This window comes from Phodopus roborovskii, unplaced genomic scaffold (genome assembly GCF_943737965.1).
Source record: "Phodopus roborovskii unplaced genomic scaffold, PHOROB, whole genome shotgun sequence".
Lineage (NCBI taxonomy): Eukaryota > Metazoa > Chordata > Mammalia > Rodentia > Cricetidae > Phodopus > Phodopus roborovskii.
In genome coordinates this window covers 28,280,388-28,296,243 of record NW_026126571.1, presented here as the reverse complement: position 1 = coordinate 28,296,243, position 15,856 = coordinate 28,280,388, and the positions used below count along the sequence as shown (strand labels likewise).

At 45.2% G+C, this 15,856-nt stretch overlaps 1 protein-coding gene across 1 annotated transcript in view; it reads left to right on the top strand.

Annotated features, from left to right (window-relative positions):
* Dpp6 (dipeptidyl peptidase like 6) overlaps positions 1-15,856 on the top strand; it is a 640,714-nt gene that overhangs the window by 521,017 nt on the left and 103,841 nt on the right. Inside the window, exon 8 of the mRNA XM_051203163.1 lies at positions 495-615. Coding sequence (XP_051059120.1) covers positions 495-615 — 121 coding nt within the window. The remainder of the gene's footprint in view (positions 1-494; positions 616-15,856) is intronic.

Here is a 15,856-nt window from a genome sequence, read left to right as displayed (position 1 = left end):
ATGGCCCTTGTCAAGGTCTGAACTCCTAAAAAATGTAGTGAGTACTATTGTGACATGATGGTACCCAACATGATGGTATCCTGACACATGACAGGCCCCGACAGGCAATAGTTACCCCACTCCCTGTGAAAGCTGAGGAATGTGAAGCCGGATCTCCAGCCCCCCTTGACCTACAATTTAATCACCAGGAAAAAACATGTTGCTAAAATACCAATTCCAAGTACCACTGTTCCAGCACTCTGAAGAAGCATCAAGTCACAAATCATCCAATCATAACAACCCGGACGTTAAACTGACAAACACTGGTGACACTGGGCAAACTCTGCAGAGTTTGAACTATGTTGCAGGGGAATCAGCCACAAATGATCCCATGACCACCTTTGTTCAATCAAATACACACAGCAGGGGAACCAAAAGCCTGGCAGTTTCAAATTCAAGAACACCTAAGCCCATGCCTTGCTTAATTCTGCTATTATTTCTTCTTTCCAAATTAGATATTTATCTTTGAGAACAACATCTACTACTGCGCACATGTTGGGAAGCAGGCAATCCGAGTGGTCTCTACAGGGAAGGAGGGTGTGGTCTACAACGGCCTCAGCGACTGGCTGTATGAAGGTAAGACCTGCAGGGTGAAGATGCAGAGTTATGTGCCCACCCGCAGGGCAGCTGCAGCAGTGGCTGGATTCAGCTTTTGAACTAGCTTTCTTTTCTCTTCAACCTTAGTTATAAATTACACTTCAATTTCCTGAGAGCCATTGAGCCTCAGGGAACACCAAGTCAGCGTTCGTGGATGGCAAGTGCGGGGATTCACAGGTGGCAATTGTGGACACTTACAGGTGGCAGGTGTGAATACACACCAGTGGCCAGGAGTAGGAGACTCACAAGTGAGAAAGAATTCACAGGTAGCAGGTGTGAGGGACTTCAGTGAACCCATTGGTGCTTCTATGGAAGGAGAGGTGCTTAATGGGGAAATGGTCTGAGTGCTCCCAGTACACATGTGTGTGTCCCTCTACCCACTCCACGAGTTAAGAAGCCCGTCTGTATCTGAGGGAGACTGGATGTTCTAGTCATCTTGGTGTGACCCAAATACCTGACAAAGGCTACTTAAGGAATAATTTGTATTGGCTCAGTCTACCTTGGTAGGGTAAGCATGGTGACAAGGGCATGAAGTGTCTGGCCACATTGCATCCACAGTCAAGAAGCAGAAGGTGAAGAACCCTGGCACTCGGGTTCCTTTCTCCTTTTCATGCAGTCCAGGACCTCATCCTAGGAAATGATGCCACCCACATTTGGGGTGGGTCTTATCACCTTGATTAACCTGATTAGATGATCCCTCATAGATATGGCCGAAGCTTGTCTCCTTGCTGATTATAAATCTTGTCAAGTGGACAGTCAGTATTCACCATCTCAGCAAATTTCATGCTTACCTACCCTCTCCGTACTAGGGTTTGGTCTGACTTAAGTTTATAAGGTCACTGGGCAGTGGTGATGGTGCACGCCTTTATTCTCAGCTCTTGGGAGGCAGAGTCATGTGGATCTGTGTGAGTTTGAGGCCAGCTTGATCTACATAAACAATTCCAGAACAGCCAGGGCTACACAGAGAAACTCTGTCTCAAAAATTAAAAAAAAAAAAAAAAACTTCACAAGGTGTTGTGCTTGTGCATACCATAACAACTGCTGTGAGTATATACATACATACATACATACATACATACATACACCCACCCACATACATACGTATATATCTTCTTGACTGTGTCTAGGAAACACTGTTTCCTTGTAGTCATCCACTGCCTCTGCCTCTTACATTCTTACTACTCCTTCCTCAATGATGCCTGGGCTTCTGGAGGACAGGGAGATTTTATGTTTTCTGTAGAGCTAAACATTCTGCAGTCTTAAACTCTCTGTACCTTGACCAGTTGTGAGTCTCTGAATTGTCATCACCTGCAAATAGAAGCTTCTGTGGTAAGAGTGTCGGGAAGTGTTTTAAACTATGAGTATAATGACAAGTCTTTAGGAGTTGGTGCATTATGTCCAGTTAGCAGAGAAATAGTAGGTTCTCTCCTATAGCCTTCGATCTGTCTAGCCACAAGCTCTCAGCCCAAGTATGGTGGCAAATACAGGACTTAAATCTAATCAGAACATGGTTGGTGACCCCATGGTGTTTTGCCACTTTTACACCACTGGGAGTGTCTTGCAAGACCAGTCCTTAGGATAGCTCGAATCGTTCACCACTGATTGTTACTGATGCTTACTTTTCACCTCTGGTATCATGTCTAGATAGTACTTTTCAGCACTCTGAAAACTAGCCAATAGGGATGGAATTTTCAAGCCAGCTGATTTGTCCATGATGAAGAATGGGGTATCTTCAGCAGTAGAATCTTAGCTTCAAGTTCTGGAGGGTAACTGGGAGCAATGACAATAACATGTAATGTTTGGTACTCTTTGTGACCTCACTGTCCAATACTCCAAAAGATATAGCCTATTCCTAGGGTAACTACATTTTTATTCTTCTTATGCATGTGTATAGATATATTTTAGGAAAGTTCTACAGTTGTAGGTTTCCTTATGGCTTTTTAAAAACAAAGTCTTCAGTGTTATTTATCCCTCCAAGTTTCCCTCTTCTACCCTGCCCTCCCTGCCCCACTACTTCATTTAACCCTTCCTCTGATCCATAATTCTATGTTAACCCTTTATACCACTGCTTTCTGTGTCTCTTCCTTTGAAATCCCCATGGCTTCTTACTAATTTCCTGACCTCTATGAGAATTCCAAATGAAACATATCTAAAGAGTCAATGGTAATGTCCATGTACAAGAAAAAAGACATGTTTGTCTTCCTAGGTCTGATGAGTGTTTCGAGCTCCATCTATTTGCCTGTATATTTCATTTCTTTTTGCTTAATAGCTGGGAAATACTCTATTGTGCAATGTATCACATTTTCATTACCCATTCATCAGCCTAGGTAGTTTTATTTCCTGGATATTGCAAATAGAGCATCAATGGGCACGGATGAGCAGGTCTGAGGTAGAGCATAGAGTCCTTTGGGTATGTGCCCAAAAGTGGTATAACTGGAGTGTGTGGCAGATCTATTTCCAGCTTCTTTGGGAACCTCCACACTGATTTTCATCAAGCCAACCAGTTTGCACTTCCACCATTAATGAATAAGCATTCCCCTTACTCTAGAACATGTCAGCATTTGTCATTGTTAATTTTTTGGATGCTAATTACAATGGTGGTGTTTGAGGACACTCACAGCCTATGGCATTTCTCAGCTTTGTGTCACAGATAGGGCAGGGGAGGTAACTGGACATGTGATCACTCAAGATGAGAATCAGCTGCTACTTCCGAAATACAGACGTAGACAGATTCTACTCACAACTCTATCCATAGACTAAGACACAGTTCAAACACAACTTGCCTCCTAGCCTAAGAGCACATGATCCTATATGGTGATCTGCACCCAGTTGAGTTGGAAAGGATCAGGGATGCTCTAGCTTCATGGGTGCTGATACCAGTTCCCCATGGAGCTACACATTTCTTAGGCCTAGACTTAGGCCTTGTGGGAGCATATGGTATGGAGAGGTGATATACTTGTCATCGCAGCTCACTGGTCTCAAATTTCAACAGATTACTAGCACAGCCAGATAAGCCACAATCCCCAAGCAGAGTGTGGTACACGTCTGTCATTCCAGAGTTCCCTGAGCCCCTTTCTGGTCAGTTCCCCTCTCCCCACAGCACTCTCTTCGGGAGATCCCAGAAGTTCTTGTTTCCGTCTGACCGAGAAGCTAAACCTTAGGCATGCAGGCGAGGTGGGCTCTCCAGACAGTCTCCTTGAGGCTCAGATCACTCTTCAAAACCCAGTTTCCAAGTTGCTGGCTGAGATCCAGGGCAATCAACTCTGAGACTTATTTCCACATGACACCCTGGACCATTCCTAAGGGAACTGATGAAGTGAATTAGATGCTGGGCTGGCCCATGTCAAGGCTTGCTCTATACAGAAGCGACCCTGTGAACAGCAACCCAAGCTCTCCCCTGCTCCACCCACATTAATCTGGAGGAGCTACATTTCTGTACTGGGTGCAGACCCATGTATACCCCGTAATCCACAAGAGAGACCATCTCACGTATCAGAGCTGAAAAGGAGGCTCTTTGTTCCCTGCTACTCCTTCTAACAGCACAGAAAATATGTCCAAACACAAGATTACAAGGTCATCATATAGTTTGTGCTTTTAGTTTGTAAATACAGAGTTGTGATTCTTTTAGCACCAACTTCTCGGGAAGTGGGTGAGCTCTTGTCCGCTCCTCACCCTCCACTGTGGCTTCCGCACAGGGAGTGGACCCTAAAGTCCTATGCCCCAGGAAAAAACCAAAAAGCCTTTGTCTGAGAAACAGTCAGAAAACCAAACCCTGTAGTACCTGCTGTATGAGTAGGTTCACCAGGCAGGTCCAGCCTATGATGACAATCAGGAAAGCAGCCCCAAATCATAATTTACTTAAAACATATATTTAAATTGTCTTTGGCTATTTGACTATGCAGATATTGAGTGTAGATTTTCTCCATGGTAAATGGGTGTGCATGCTACCTCTTGCCTATATATGATGCCTCCAAACTCTAAGTTGGGTCTGCTATCTTTCTGGGGAGTAGTTAGTGGCAAGACTATAGGGTCACAGGGCCACATGTGAGGTCCATCATGACCTTGTAAAGCTCTTTCACATCTAAGAACTCAACATGCTCAAACAACACATTGAACAGACCCAATGTGGACTTAGCACACCATGGCAAATGGCAGGGACTAGAGGGTCTTAGAATTTTTAAAAACCCTGTTATACTAACAGTGGCTATATTAATTATTGTTTAACTTAGTCACTCATATTTTTGTCACAAAACATCTGTTCTAGTGTCAATCTGTTACTGTGATAAAACACTCTGACCCAAAACAACTTAGGGTTTATTGCTCACAGGCCACGGTCCATTGCTGAGGAAAGGCAAGGCAAGAACTCATGCAGAAACTTGAAGCAGAATCCATGGAGGAATGTTGCTTGCTGGATCACTTGCTGCCTTGTTGTAGCTTTCTTATATGCCCCAGGACCACCTACCTAGGGAATGGTGCCTCCCACAATGGGCACCATCAAGATAATCCTCACGACGTGCCCACAGCCCAATCTGATGTGGGCGAGTCCTTGGTTGAGGCTTCCCTCTCAGATGACTCTAACCTGTGTCAAGCTGACAATTAAAGTGAACTAGGACGATATATTTCTTAAAGATAGGGAGAGAAGGAGAGATACAAAAGCACCTAGGCACAGTTTCCCAGGTGGCCAGTCTGCCACAGTTTGGAAACTGTCTGTCTTGAACTTCATAGGAAGTTTAGTGCAAGCTAAGCTCCTTGAGGGCCCCACAGAGAAGGGCCCTGAGTCTTCCTGCAAGAGCCTAGGCTCACTCTGTAACTAATCTCCTTAATAACATCCATAGCCAGGAGGTCTGAAACATCTTTCTCGGTATCTCAAAAAAAAAAATTAAAAATTAATTGCTTTGCCATTCAAGTTAAGCTTAGCCTTAGCAAATCCATTGAAAAGATTCTTTATTTTCTTCAAGGCATTTACAAGAAATCACATAGATATGCTAACAGAGGCTCAAATGTTTCAAATCAATCTCTCAGTGATAGGGCAGCTTAATCTGCTTACCCTTGTTCCCTGAAAGGTTCAGACTTCTGAAACTAGGAACCTGGGAGCCCTGGGGGGTGCTATATCCTTTTCTAATAACAGGGGAATAAGCTTAGAAGATTGCCTTGGTCTAATCAGTGACTTAACTATTTTATTTCCAGGCTCTTGCTTCAGAGCAGGCTGGGGTAGATGGGAGAAATCTTCCTCTGAATATTTGCAGAGTGCCCCCGCTTGCCTGGAAGGGAGGGTTGTAGTTCTGAGAAACAGCTAAGGCACAGTAAGTGAGGAGCATCCTGCAGTCTGCAGTTATTGGCAGCAAGATACCACATTGATTTTTGTTTCCCAAAAAGAGCCTCAGACATATTGAACACTTCAGAATGCTGGAGACAGAGGGAGAAAAGTAGGAAATGTGGAGGCTGCTAGGAATCTCCATCCCTTGAGCAGAAAGATCTCCTGCTGGTAGCCTATCAGCCAAAACCCTAGCTCAAGGCTGGCTGTGTGTACTGCATCATCTTCTGGGTGACTTTCCAGGGCTTATAGGGACCAGAGACTAGTTTTGAGGAGTAAAATATGCGTCTTTTGTCCTGTGAGGAGGTGCCATGCAGCATAGTGGAATCATAGTTTAATAGGAAGAAAAAAGACAGCTTGATAGTATTGGCAGTTTTAAGTTTTACTGAATTTATCTCCATAAACTAAATTTAAGGTGTTACTAGAATAATCTGGCAGCCGTGAAGGGATGCGCCATGAGGAATCTGCTTTGAACATAGCTTGGAAATTCACAATGTTCCCACTGTGAGGATGTTTGAGCAGAGGATTGTAATTACCCAAATTTTTACAAAGGTTGCCATGGTTACAGAGCTGGTTGCTGCCCTTTATTTGCAAAGTACCGTCAGCTTATTTTCATCCTTATCAAGTACATGAGCTAGTGAGGACCAACACAGAATTGTTGCTGGTAGTTTTCTAATAACAAGAATTTAAGTCCCTAAATGTTCCTATTAAGTGATGAACCAACCATCCATTCCTCTTCTTCTAAACAGTGGTATACAGGACCCAAACCTACCATGGGTGCTCAAAGACATGCCTCCCTCATACAATGCTCATGTGTGGTGATTGTCCAATGCCCTAGGGTCCCCTGAGAATGGCCTCTCCTTCCTTGTGCATAAGTCTACAAACTGTCATCCCAATTCATCTGAAGGGATGGGGAGGGGCCAAGGGGCCACGAACACAGCCTGATGCTATAAGAAGGCTGAGGCAGCCAGGGCCTCAGAAAGTGGTCTGGAGGATATTTACCTAGAGTTTTCTTTAAGTCAGGTTTGGTGTGGATGACATTCCATGTCTGACCTTTAACCTTACTATTCCAGAGGGATAGTGTGCTTGGAACACAGGATCAGATCCAAAGACACTGTCAGGGTAATGCTGCCGGGGTGAATGTGGCAGGGGCATGCTCACTATGGCTCTTGAGTAAGCCGTGCCTGGTGCCGGAACCCCACCATAGCCTGAAGCATCCCATCAGGTGGCTCCTGACCAGCAGTGATGAGATGGGAAGAATGTTGGGACTGTGTGTGTTCTGTGTGTCTTCTGCAGTTCTCTGGGAAGCAGTGTAGAGGGAGGGAGCATGTGTGGCCATGTAGCCATAGAGGTCCTCTTCCCACCTGCAGTAACCACAGAGAGGCTGAAGTTGGTTTTGAACTCTTGGCCTGGTTTGAACTTATCCAGCTAGTCACTGACAGCTGCTGTCTTTTGGAGCCCCAAGTTGTTGAAATTCACTATTTTGAGAGTTTGTTTGTAGGTTCTAGCAGGAGAGTGCAGCTACTCATATACCCTTGACTAAAGACCAGTCCTCCTCTATTTGGGGAAGGTGGTCCTCTTCTTCGATGGAGTGTGCAGCTTCGGGGGTGGGGGGAATGCACATGTAGCGGTGAGGGAGGAAGGGAATACCCACCTAGCCAGCCAGAACAACCAAATCAACTCTGTCAATCATGGGGTGACAGATGTCTCAGCCAGATCACCCTTACATCCGAAATTCACTATTTTGAATGCCATATTGGCTCCAACTGTGATGTCTAGAAGAGGATGTGGAAGGAAAATTAATGGTGGAAATGTCTAAATGTAATCAGCATGCACCAAGTTTTCTGCCCACTGAGGTACTGTATAGCAGAGTGAAGGAGAAATGCATTAGACATGCTTTAAGGAAGAGGCTGAATGCAGCTAGGATGCAATGTGACTGCAAGACTGTTTTCATGGCTGGGTCCAGTCTCCAATTCCACAGTATCACTGTCTTCAGCTCTGGCACCATGGGGTCTGCATCTTGTGGAGGTACAGAGGGAAAGATGAGAGCCATTCTGTAGAAACCCATTCTGCAGTGACAGGGGATGGAGTGAGGCGCTGGGCCTCTGCTCCCCTGCTTTCTCTGAGCCAGTACCAGCCAGATTCACATGTCTAAGTTTTACACAGGTCAGCTTGAGAGAAATGGGCGAAGACAGGGAGTTAAAATCAGGACACAGCATAAAATGTGGCAGCCATGTCCAGAGCCAGGATGACTTAGGGTCCTCCTTGCCACTGTTCAGCTGTCCTGTGTGAATGCCCCATCTCTGGTCCCATGTCCTATTAACCTGTCCCCCACATCACCTGTCTTCTTACCTTTCTGTCCTGTGACTTCCACAACTCCACAATTGAAATATAGCCGTGTCTTCAGTGACACCAACTCGTTTTCTTATATATTACTCTCTTCCCTGAGATCACAGGGACACTGCTCCCTTCTGCTGTGGTGATACAGTGCTCCCATCTCATCCAAATTTTCTTTAAAGGCTATCTCATGGCTATTGATTCTTTAGTCAAAGAATTATAGTGCAAGGGAGCTAAAGTGGAGTTTAGAACATCTGTCCCGGGTGAGCCAGCTGTTTCTGTAAGCAGACAGATAATAAATTGCTTGAGTTTGGCAGGTGATGACTTATCAGTGCTCAATTCTGTTTTTACAGTGAACAAGCAGTCATAGACTCCAAGAAAACAAATGAAGTGGCTTTGTGCCAAAAAAGTCTTTATTTATGGACAATGAAATTTGTTTCCATGTAATTCTCCCACATTATTAAATCATCATCCTGTTTTTCATCTATTAAAAGGCATAAAACCAACACTAGGGAGTTAGTTCAGCTGGGGAAGGCTGGGAGGACCAGTGTAAATACCAGCCAAGCATAAAGGCTGTCGTGATCTCAGTGCTTGAAAGGTAGAGATGGGGTGGGGGGTGAGGTCCTGTGAGCAAGCTAGCTGGCCAGACTAGCTGAGTTGGAGGGCTGAAGTTCACAGAAAGACCCTGTCTCAGTATGCAAGGTGGAGAACAGCCAAGAAAGACAACAGATCTTAGCATCAAGCTTCCACATACACACATGCACCTATGAACACACACCTGTACATGTGTACCTACACACATATAAGAATACACATATGCACACACCATGCAAACACATACACATGTGCATGCACACATGCATGCACACACGCATGCACACATACACACACACACACACACACACACACACACACACACACAAGCACACACACACACTCCCAGAGGGACATGAGGATAAAAATTTTAATCTTAAAAAACAAAGGGTGTGTGTCACCCTTTGTCATTCAAGTCTTCTAGATCAGGATGGCACTAAGGTCAAGCAGGGTCCCAGGCCTCCACCCCTTCACAGGTGTCACAGACTCACTTTGGACAAGGGAATGTTCTGGGGAGATTCAGACTGAACAGTAGGTGCTAGGGCTGGATATAACAAGATACTTGTGCTCACAACTCACTGCCTACATGTGCCATATGCCCCCCAGAGTGCCAGAGAACCATGGAGCAGTTGCTCAGAAAAGGGAATAAACAAGCTTGAGAAGCCATTATGCATTACTAACCCTTGTCTCCCTGAACAAGATACCTGATCAAGGCAGTAAGAGGGGAAAGGGTGCTTTGGATGTGTGGCTGTTCACATCACGGCAGACCAGGAAACAGAAAGAACAAACTAGGACCAAAGGCAGGTCTTCTACTAGCCAGGTCCCACCTCTCAAAGGATGCACTGCCTTCAAACTAGGGACAGACCATTCCAAATAAGAACATTTCACAATCAAACCTTAAGATTCCTCCCTGGCCCCCATAGGTTCATGGCCATCTCATAATAGTAAGCGCAGCCAATCCAACTTCAAGATCCCCAAGGCTTAACAGCCCCCAACACTGTTGAAAAGTCTAAAAGTCTCTAGTAGTGCTCAAAACAGTCTCTCAAGCTGTGAGATGCACAAGATTCAAAATTATCATTACAAAGAAGAAGTGTGAAGATAGCAAAGAAAGACTGGGCCAAACCCTAGAAGCACTCTCTTTCCAGATGGGTCTTTCCTCTTTATGCTGCGGAACTGTCAGTGGATGTGGTATTGTCCTCAACACCCTTTCCTACAATCCCAGCACAAATGGTGTGACTCTTTAGCAGCACTAATCTTTGTAATAGTGTCTTAGGGTTACTGTTGCTGCAATGAAACATCATGACCAAAAGCAACTTACACTTCCATATAATAGCCTGTCATCAAAAGCAATGAGGCAGGAACTCAAGCAAGGCAGAACCTGGAGGCATGAGCCAATGCAGAGGCCATGGAGGAGTGCTGCTTTCTGGCTTGCTCCCTGTGGCTTTCTTAGCCTGCTTTCCTATAGAACACCAGGACCACCAGCCCAGGGGTGGCTCCACCCACAATGGATTGGGCCCTCTACTATCAATCACTAATTAAGAAAATTAAACTGTAGGCTTGCCTACAGCCCAATCATATGGAGGCATTTTCTCAACTGAGGGTCCCTCTTCTCTGATGACTCTAACTTGTGGAAAGTTAACTTAAAATTAATCAGTGCAAACAAGTATAGCCATTTTGTCTATCCTTCTACTCCATGTTTTGTTGGAATTATTACTATATATTTTGCTAAAAGCAGCATTAATAACCATGCCAGATATGCTACCTTGAAATTTCCTCTGAAAATTTTAATTTCTCTGTGAGTTTTAAATTCAGCCACAAGGGCTCCAAATGGCCAAGTTGGAGGAGGGATGGAAAAGGGTGAGCAATGAAAGAGATATCTTGGTAGAGGGCACCTTTGGGGGGGGGTAGGGAGAAACCAGGTGACTACCCTAATTGTCATCATAGAACCTATATCCAGTAACTGATGGAAGCAGATGCAGTGATATACAGCCAAGCACTGGACTGAGCTCCTGGAGCTTAGTTGAAGAGAGGGAGTAGGGATCATATGAGCAAAGTGGGGTCAAAATCATGGCTGAAAAAACGACAGAGAGAGCTGACCCAAACTAGTGGAAGCTCAAAGACTCTGAATTGAGAGCTGGGAATCCTGCATGGGACCAAACTAAGCCCTCAGAATGTGAGTGATAGTTGTGAGGCTTGTCTGTTGGGAGGGTCCCTAGTAGAGGGACCAGGACTTATCCTGGGTACATGAACAGGCTTTTTAGAGCCCATTCCCTGTGGTGGGATACCTTGTTCAGCCTGGATACAGGGTGGAGGAGCTAAGTCCTGCCTTAACTTGGTATACCAGACTTTGATGACTCGCCAAAGGAGGCCCTACCCCTCTGAGGAGTGGATAGGGGGTGGGATGAAGGTGAGGAGGGAGGGAAGAGGAGAGGAGGGGGAGCTGGGGCTAGTATCTAAAATGAAAAAGAATTTTAAATAAAAGAAGAGAATAAATAAATAATAAATAAATCCAACCTTACTCAAGTTTTCAGGATTCAGCCAGGCACAGCCTTTGCCATCGTGCAATAAAAATAACTCCCCCCCCACGAGCTCTGTCTCCATCTGAAGCTTCTCCACCAGTCTTTCCTATCCATGTTTCCATTAGACACTGTTCTTCTGAACAACCTGTGCATCAGTTAGCTGCCAGACTCTGCCTCCAGGGTACCAGGGCCCCTCTAGACCGCATCTGCACACTTTTCCAAGCTGCTCCCAAAAGCCAGTTCCAAAGGCTGAAGAACCACACTGTGATATTGATATTTAGTCACAGCAGCAGGCCTACTACCCTGGTGTCATATTTTCTGTGTCAGCTGCTTTTGCATTACTGTGACCACACACCTGACAGGAGCTCCTTGGGGAAACAAGGTTTATTTGGACTTGTGATTTCCAAGCAATTTGAACTCATCATAGTGAGGAAGGCATGGGTGGAAGACTCATCCATGGCAGTCAGAGCATTCGGCCTGTGTCCTGTGCTTCACCAGGGAGTGAAGGGAGCTAGAGCAGAACCAGCATAAGGTGATGGCCTTTATAGCCCCTCCCTATTAACCTACCACCTCCATGCAGGCCCTACTAAGGGTCTGTCTTTAAGACAGCACCACAAGACGGGAGCCAAGAATTCAAACCATGAAAGGGGGGGTCCCAATCATATGACAACATTCACTGAAGAATAACACCATGGCCGATGTCCTTGGAAACAATGAACATCCAATCTAGTGACCCAAACCAAAGATGTAATTTCTGGAAAGAAGTCACAGAGAGCCAGGCTCGGAGTGCAGTGTCTGCAGGCATCCAGGGACTGGTTGGCTAGCATGCTGTTCTCGGGGGGGGGGTGGGGGGGGGGAGGCGGGATATGGGGAACATGGTAAGAGGGCTACATTGCTTTCCCAGTTCACCCATGGTGTAATGTCCTGACCTTAGAGATGACTCATACCCTACTGGGCCACCTGGCCTCCCAGAACAATTGCAAAAAGGCATTCCTTCTCCTAAGAAGAATGGTAGGGTTTATAGTATCTTGTTGCAAAATCACTTTGTGTTTCATGCTCAGGGATAATAGCCTGGGGGCAAGCCAGAGCTTCAGCTTTTATTAACTCTTTGGGAAGGAGGTGTATAAATGCCCCCACACACACACACACCTTGTGTGAGCTTCTTCCTTGGCAACTGTAATATATGTGTGTAATATGTATGTATGTAATATGTAATGGTGTGACCCAGCAAGCATCCTTCTGACTACCAGAAAGCAGCATAGGCACCATCCCCAAAGACAAGCAGGGTGTCATCTCAGCAGCTGCTGTGTGGTGTAGAATGGGGAAACTACAAACCTCTGCTTCTGGAAGCAAGTGTGAATCTACATTTGACACAAGCTGATACAGACTCTGGGTGGCGTTTTAGAAAGGTTGCTGATCATTTTAAGTCAACATAAATAGATGGTTTGTTTGAATTGGAGAAAGAAGAGAAATCTGAGGACACATAGGAGGAAGTCTCCTTAAGGCTTGAGAAACCTTGTTGACAATTAATTACTCAACCTCAAGAGCATTGGGTAAATGTTTGTGTTCAATGTTTATAGTTTTAAGGCTTTTAAATTATACATGGTGAAATTTAAAATCTACAGTAGGCACAACTGATACCTGAAAGCTCATAAGCCTTAATTATTCTGTTCACTTTCTTTGCTTCTTCAGACTTTTGTTTCTTATTCTCATTATAGAAACTTCACTGTAGCAGACTCTATAACTCTAAATTCCCCTTTCTAATGTTTTCCTTGTCTAGTAGCGCCAGGGATACATGGTGAAGTGATGGAGGTCTATGCTCATGCCTCTTAGTTTTAGAAGGAAGTATTTGGCTGTCTCTAGTTCTACTGAGCATCCCTGGAGGCTCTGGAGGCAGAAGTGAACTCTGACACAATAGACCTGGGCCATGCACAAGGTACATGTCTCTCCTAAGAGGTGCTGAGCAGGCAGATGTGGAATTCCTCCCTGGGCCCTAGAAGGTCACCTGCTCAAGTGCCCCCACATGAAGTACCTGCCCTGTCTTTCTAAAGAAATAAATACATCTGGCAGTCAGCTTATTAAAAGAAAAGCAGATAGCTCTGTGGGTACCAAGACTGAAAGATGTTGGAATTTTAAATAGATGCTACAGAGGACATTTCTGGGAAGTATTGTTCCATGAAGGTCTGGGAATCTGTGCTACCCCAAATGGGGCTCTAGCACCATGCCTCTACCACTGGGACTCTGTCTCTGTGGCCTACTCAGAACCACACTTTCAAGCCATTCTCCAGAACACAGGGCATCCATTAAAAGTGACACCCTGCCCCCCCCCCCACTGTGTGGCTCCACTGCAGGTTTCCTGTGCCTCAGCCCAGGAAGGGGTGAGAAATTCAGGTAACAAGATGCATCCCTGGAGATGCCCTCACCCTGAATTATGTTTCAAGTCTCTGCCAGGCTCCCAGCCTCTGGTTAGCCAGTGGGGCTCAGCAACATGGATACTTGGTGAGCAGAGAGACAGAGGAGGGAGAAGAGAATTCAAGGACCCTTTCCTCAGTGACAGTGCACAGTCAGCCCAACTAGGAAGCAGAGACAAACCACATATGTCAACTTCTGTCTGTCACTCAGATGCCGTCCAGGCATTTGTCATCTCCAGAGCCACAGCTGTTGGCTGCAGTTGGAAACAGCGGCTCTACAGCACCTGTAGTTATCAAGTTTATATAGCAAGATGGCATTTTTTATTAGGATCAATTCCAGTTCCCTGTCCCTCCCCTGCCCCCAACAACCCCCTATCCCATCTCCTTTCTGCTCCCCTGGGAGGGTGAGGCCTTCCATGGGGAGTCTTCAAAGTCAGTCACATCATTTGGGGTGGGACATAGGCCCTCCCCATGTGTCTAGGCTGATAGAGTATCCCTCTATATGGAATGGGCTCCCAAAGACCACTATACTAGGGATAAATACTGATCCACTACCAGAGGCTCCATAGGTTGCCCAGGCTTCCTAACTGACACCCACATTCAGGGGGTTTAGGTCAGTCCTATGCTGGTTCCCAGCTATCAGTCCGGGGCTTATGAGCTCCACCTTGTTCTGTGGTTTTCTCCAGCTCAGTCTTGACCCCTTTGATAATCACTCCTCCCTGTCTGCAACTGGATTCCAGCAGTTTGGCTAAGTGTTTAGCTGTGGGTGTCTGCTTCTGCTTCTATCCGCTACTGGATGAAGGCTCTAGGATGGCATATAAGGTAGTCATCAATCTCATTATCAGGGAAGGGCATTGAAGGTAGCCTCTCCCATGTTGCTTAGATTGATAGTTGGGGTCATCCTTTTAGATCTCTGGACATTTCCCTAGTGCCAGATTTCTCTTTAAACCTATAATGGCTCCCTCTATTATGGTATCTCTTTTCTTGCTCTCCTCTATTCTTCTCCCGACTCAATCTTCCTGCTCCCTCATGCCCACCTCTCCCTCCTCTTCTCTTTTCTTTCCCCTAACTCCCATTCCCCTCTCCCCATGCTCCAAACTTGTTCAGGAGATCTTGTTCCTTTCCCCTTCTGTGAGGGACCATGTATGTCTCTCTTAGGGTCCTCCTCGTTTCCTAGCTTCTCTGGCAGTGTGGATTGTAGGATGGTGATCCTTTGCTCTATGTCTAAAATCCATATATGAGTGAATACATACCATGTTTGTCTTTTTGTGACTGGGTTACCTCACTCAGGATGGTTTCTTCTAATTCTATCCGTTTGCCTGCAAATTTCAAGATTGCATTATTTTGTTGTTGTTGTTGTTGTTCCTGCTGAGTAGTACTCCGTTGTGTAAATGTACCACATTTTTTTCATCCATTCCTCAGTTAAGAGGCATCTAGGTTGCTTCCAGGTTCTGGCTATTACAAACAATGCTGCTATGAATATTCTATTACAAACAATGCTGCTATGAATATAGTTGAACAGATATCCTTACTGCATGAATGTGCATCTTTTGGGTATATGCCTAAGAGTGGAATTGCTGGATCTTGTGATAGACTGATTCCCATTTTCCTGAGGAACTGCCATACTGATTTCCAAAGTGGCTGTATGAGTTTGCACTCCCACCAGCAATGGAGGAGTGTTCCCCTTTCTCCACATCCTCTCCAACATAAACTGCCCTTGATGTTTTTTATTTTAACCATTTTTTGATTTGCATTTTCCTGGTGGCTATGTTGAGCACTTTCTTAAGTGTCTTTCAGCCATTTTAGATTCTTCTATTGAGAATTCTCTATTTAGTTCTGTACCTCACTTTTTAATTGGATTATTTGCTGTTTTGGTAACTAGGTTCTTGAGTTCTTTGTATATTTTGGAGATCAGTCAGATGTGAGGTTGGTGAAGATCTTTTCCAAGTCTGTGGGCTGCCTTTTTGACTTATTGACTATGTCCTTTGCCATAGAGAAGCTTCTCAGTTTGAGGAGGTCCCATTTATTAATTGTCGATCTCAGTG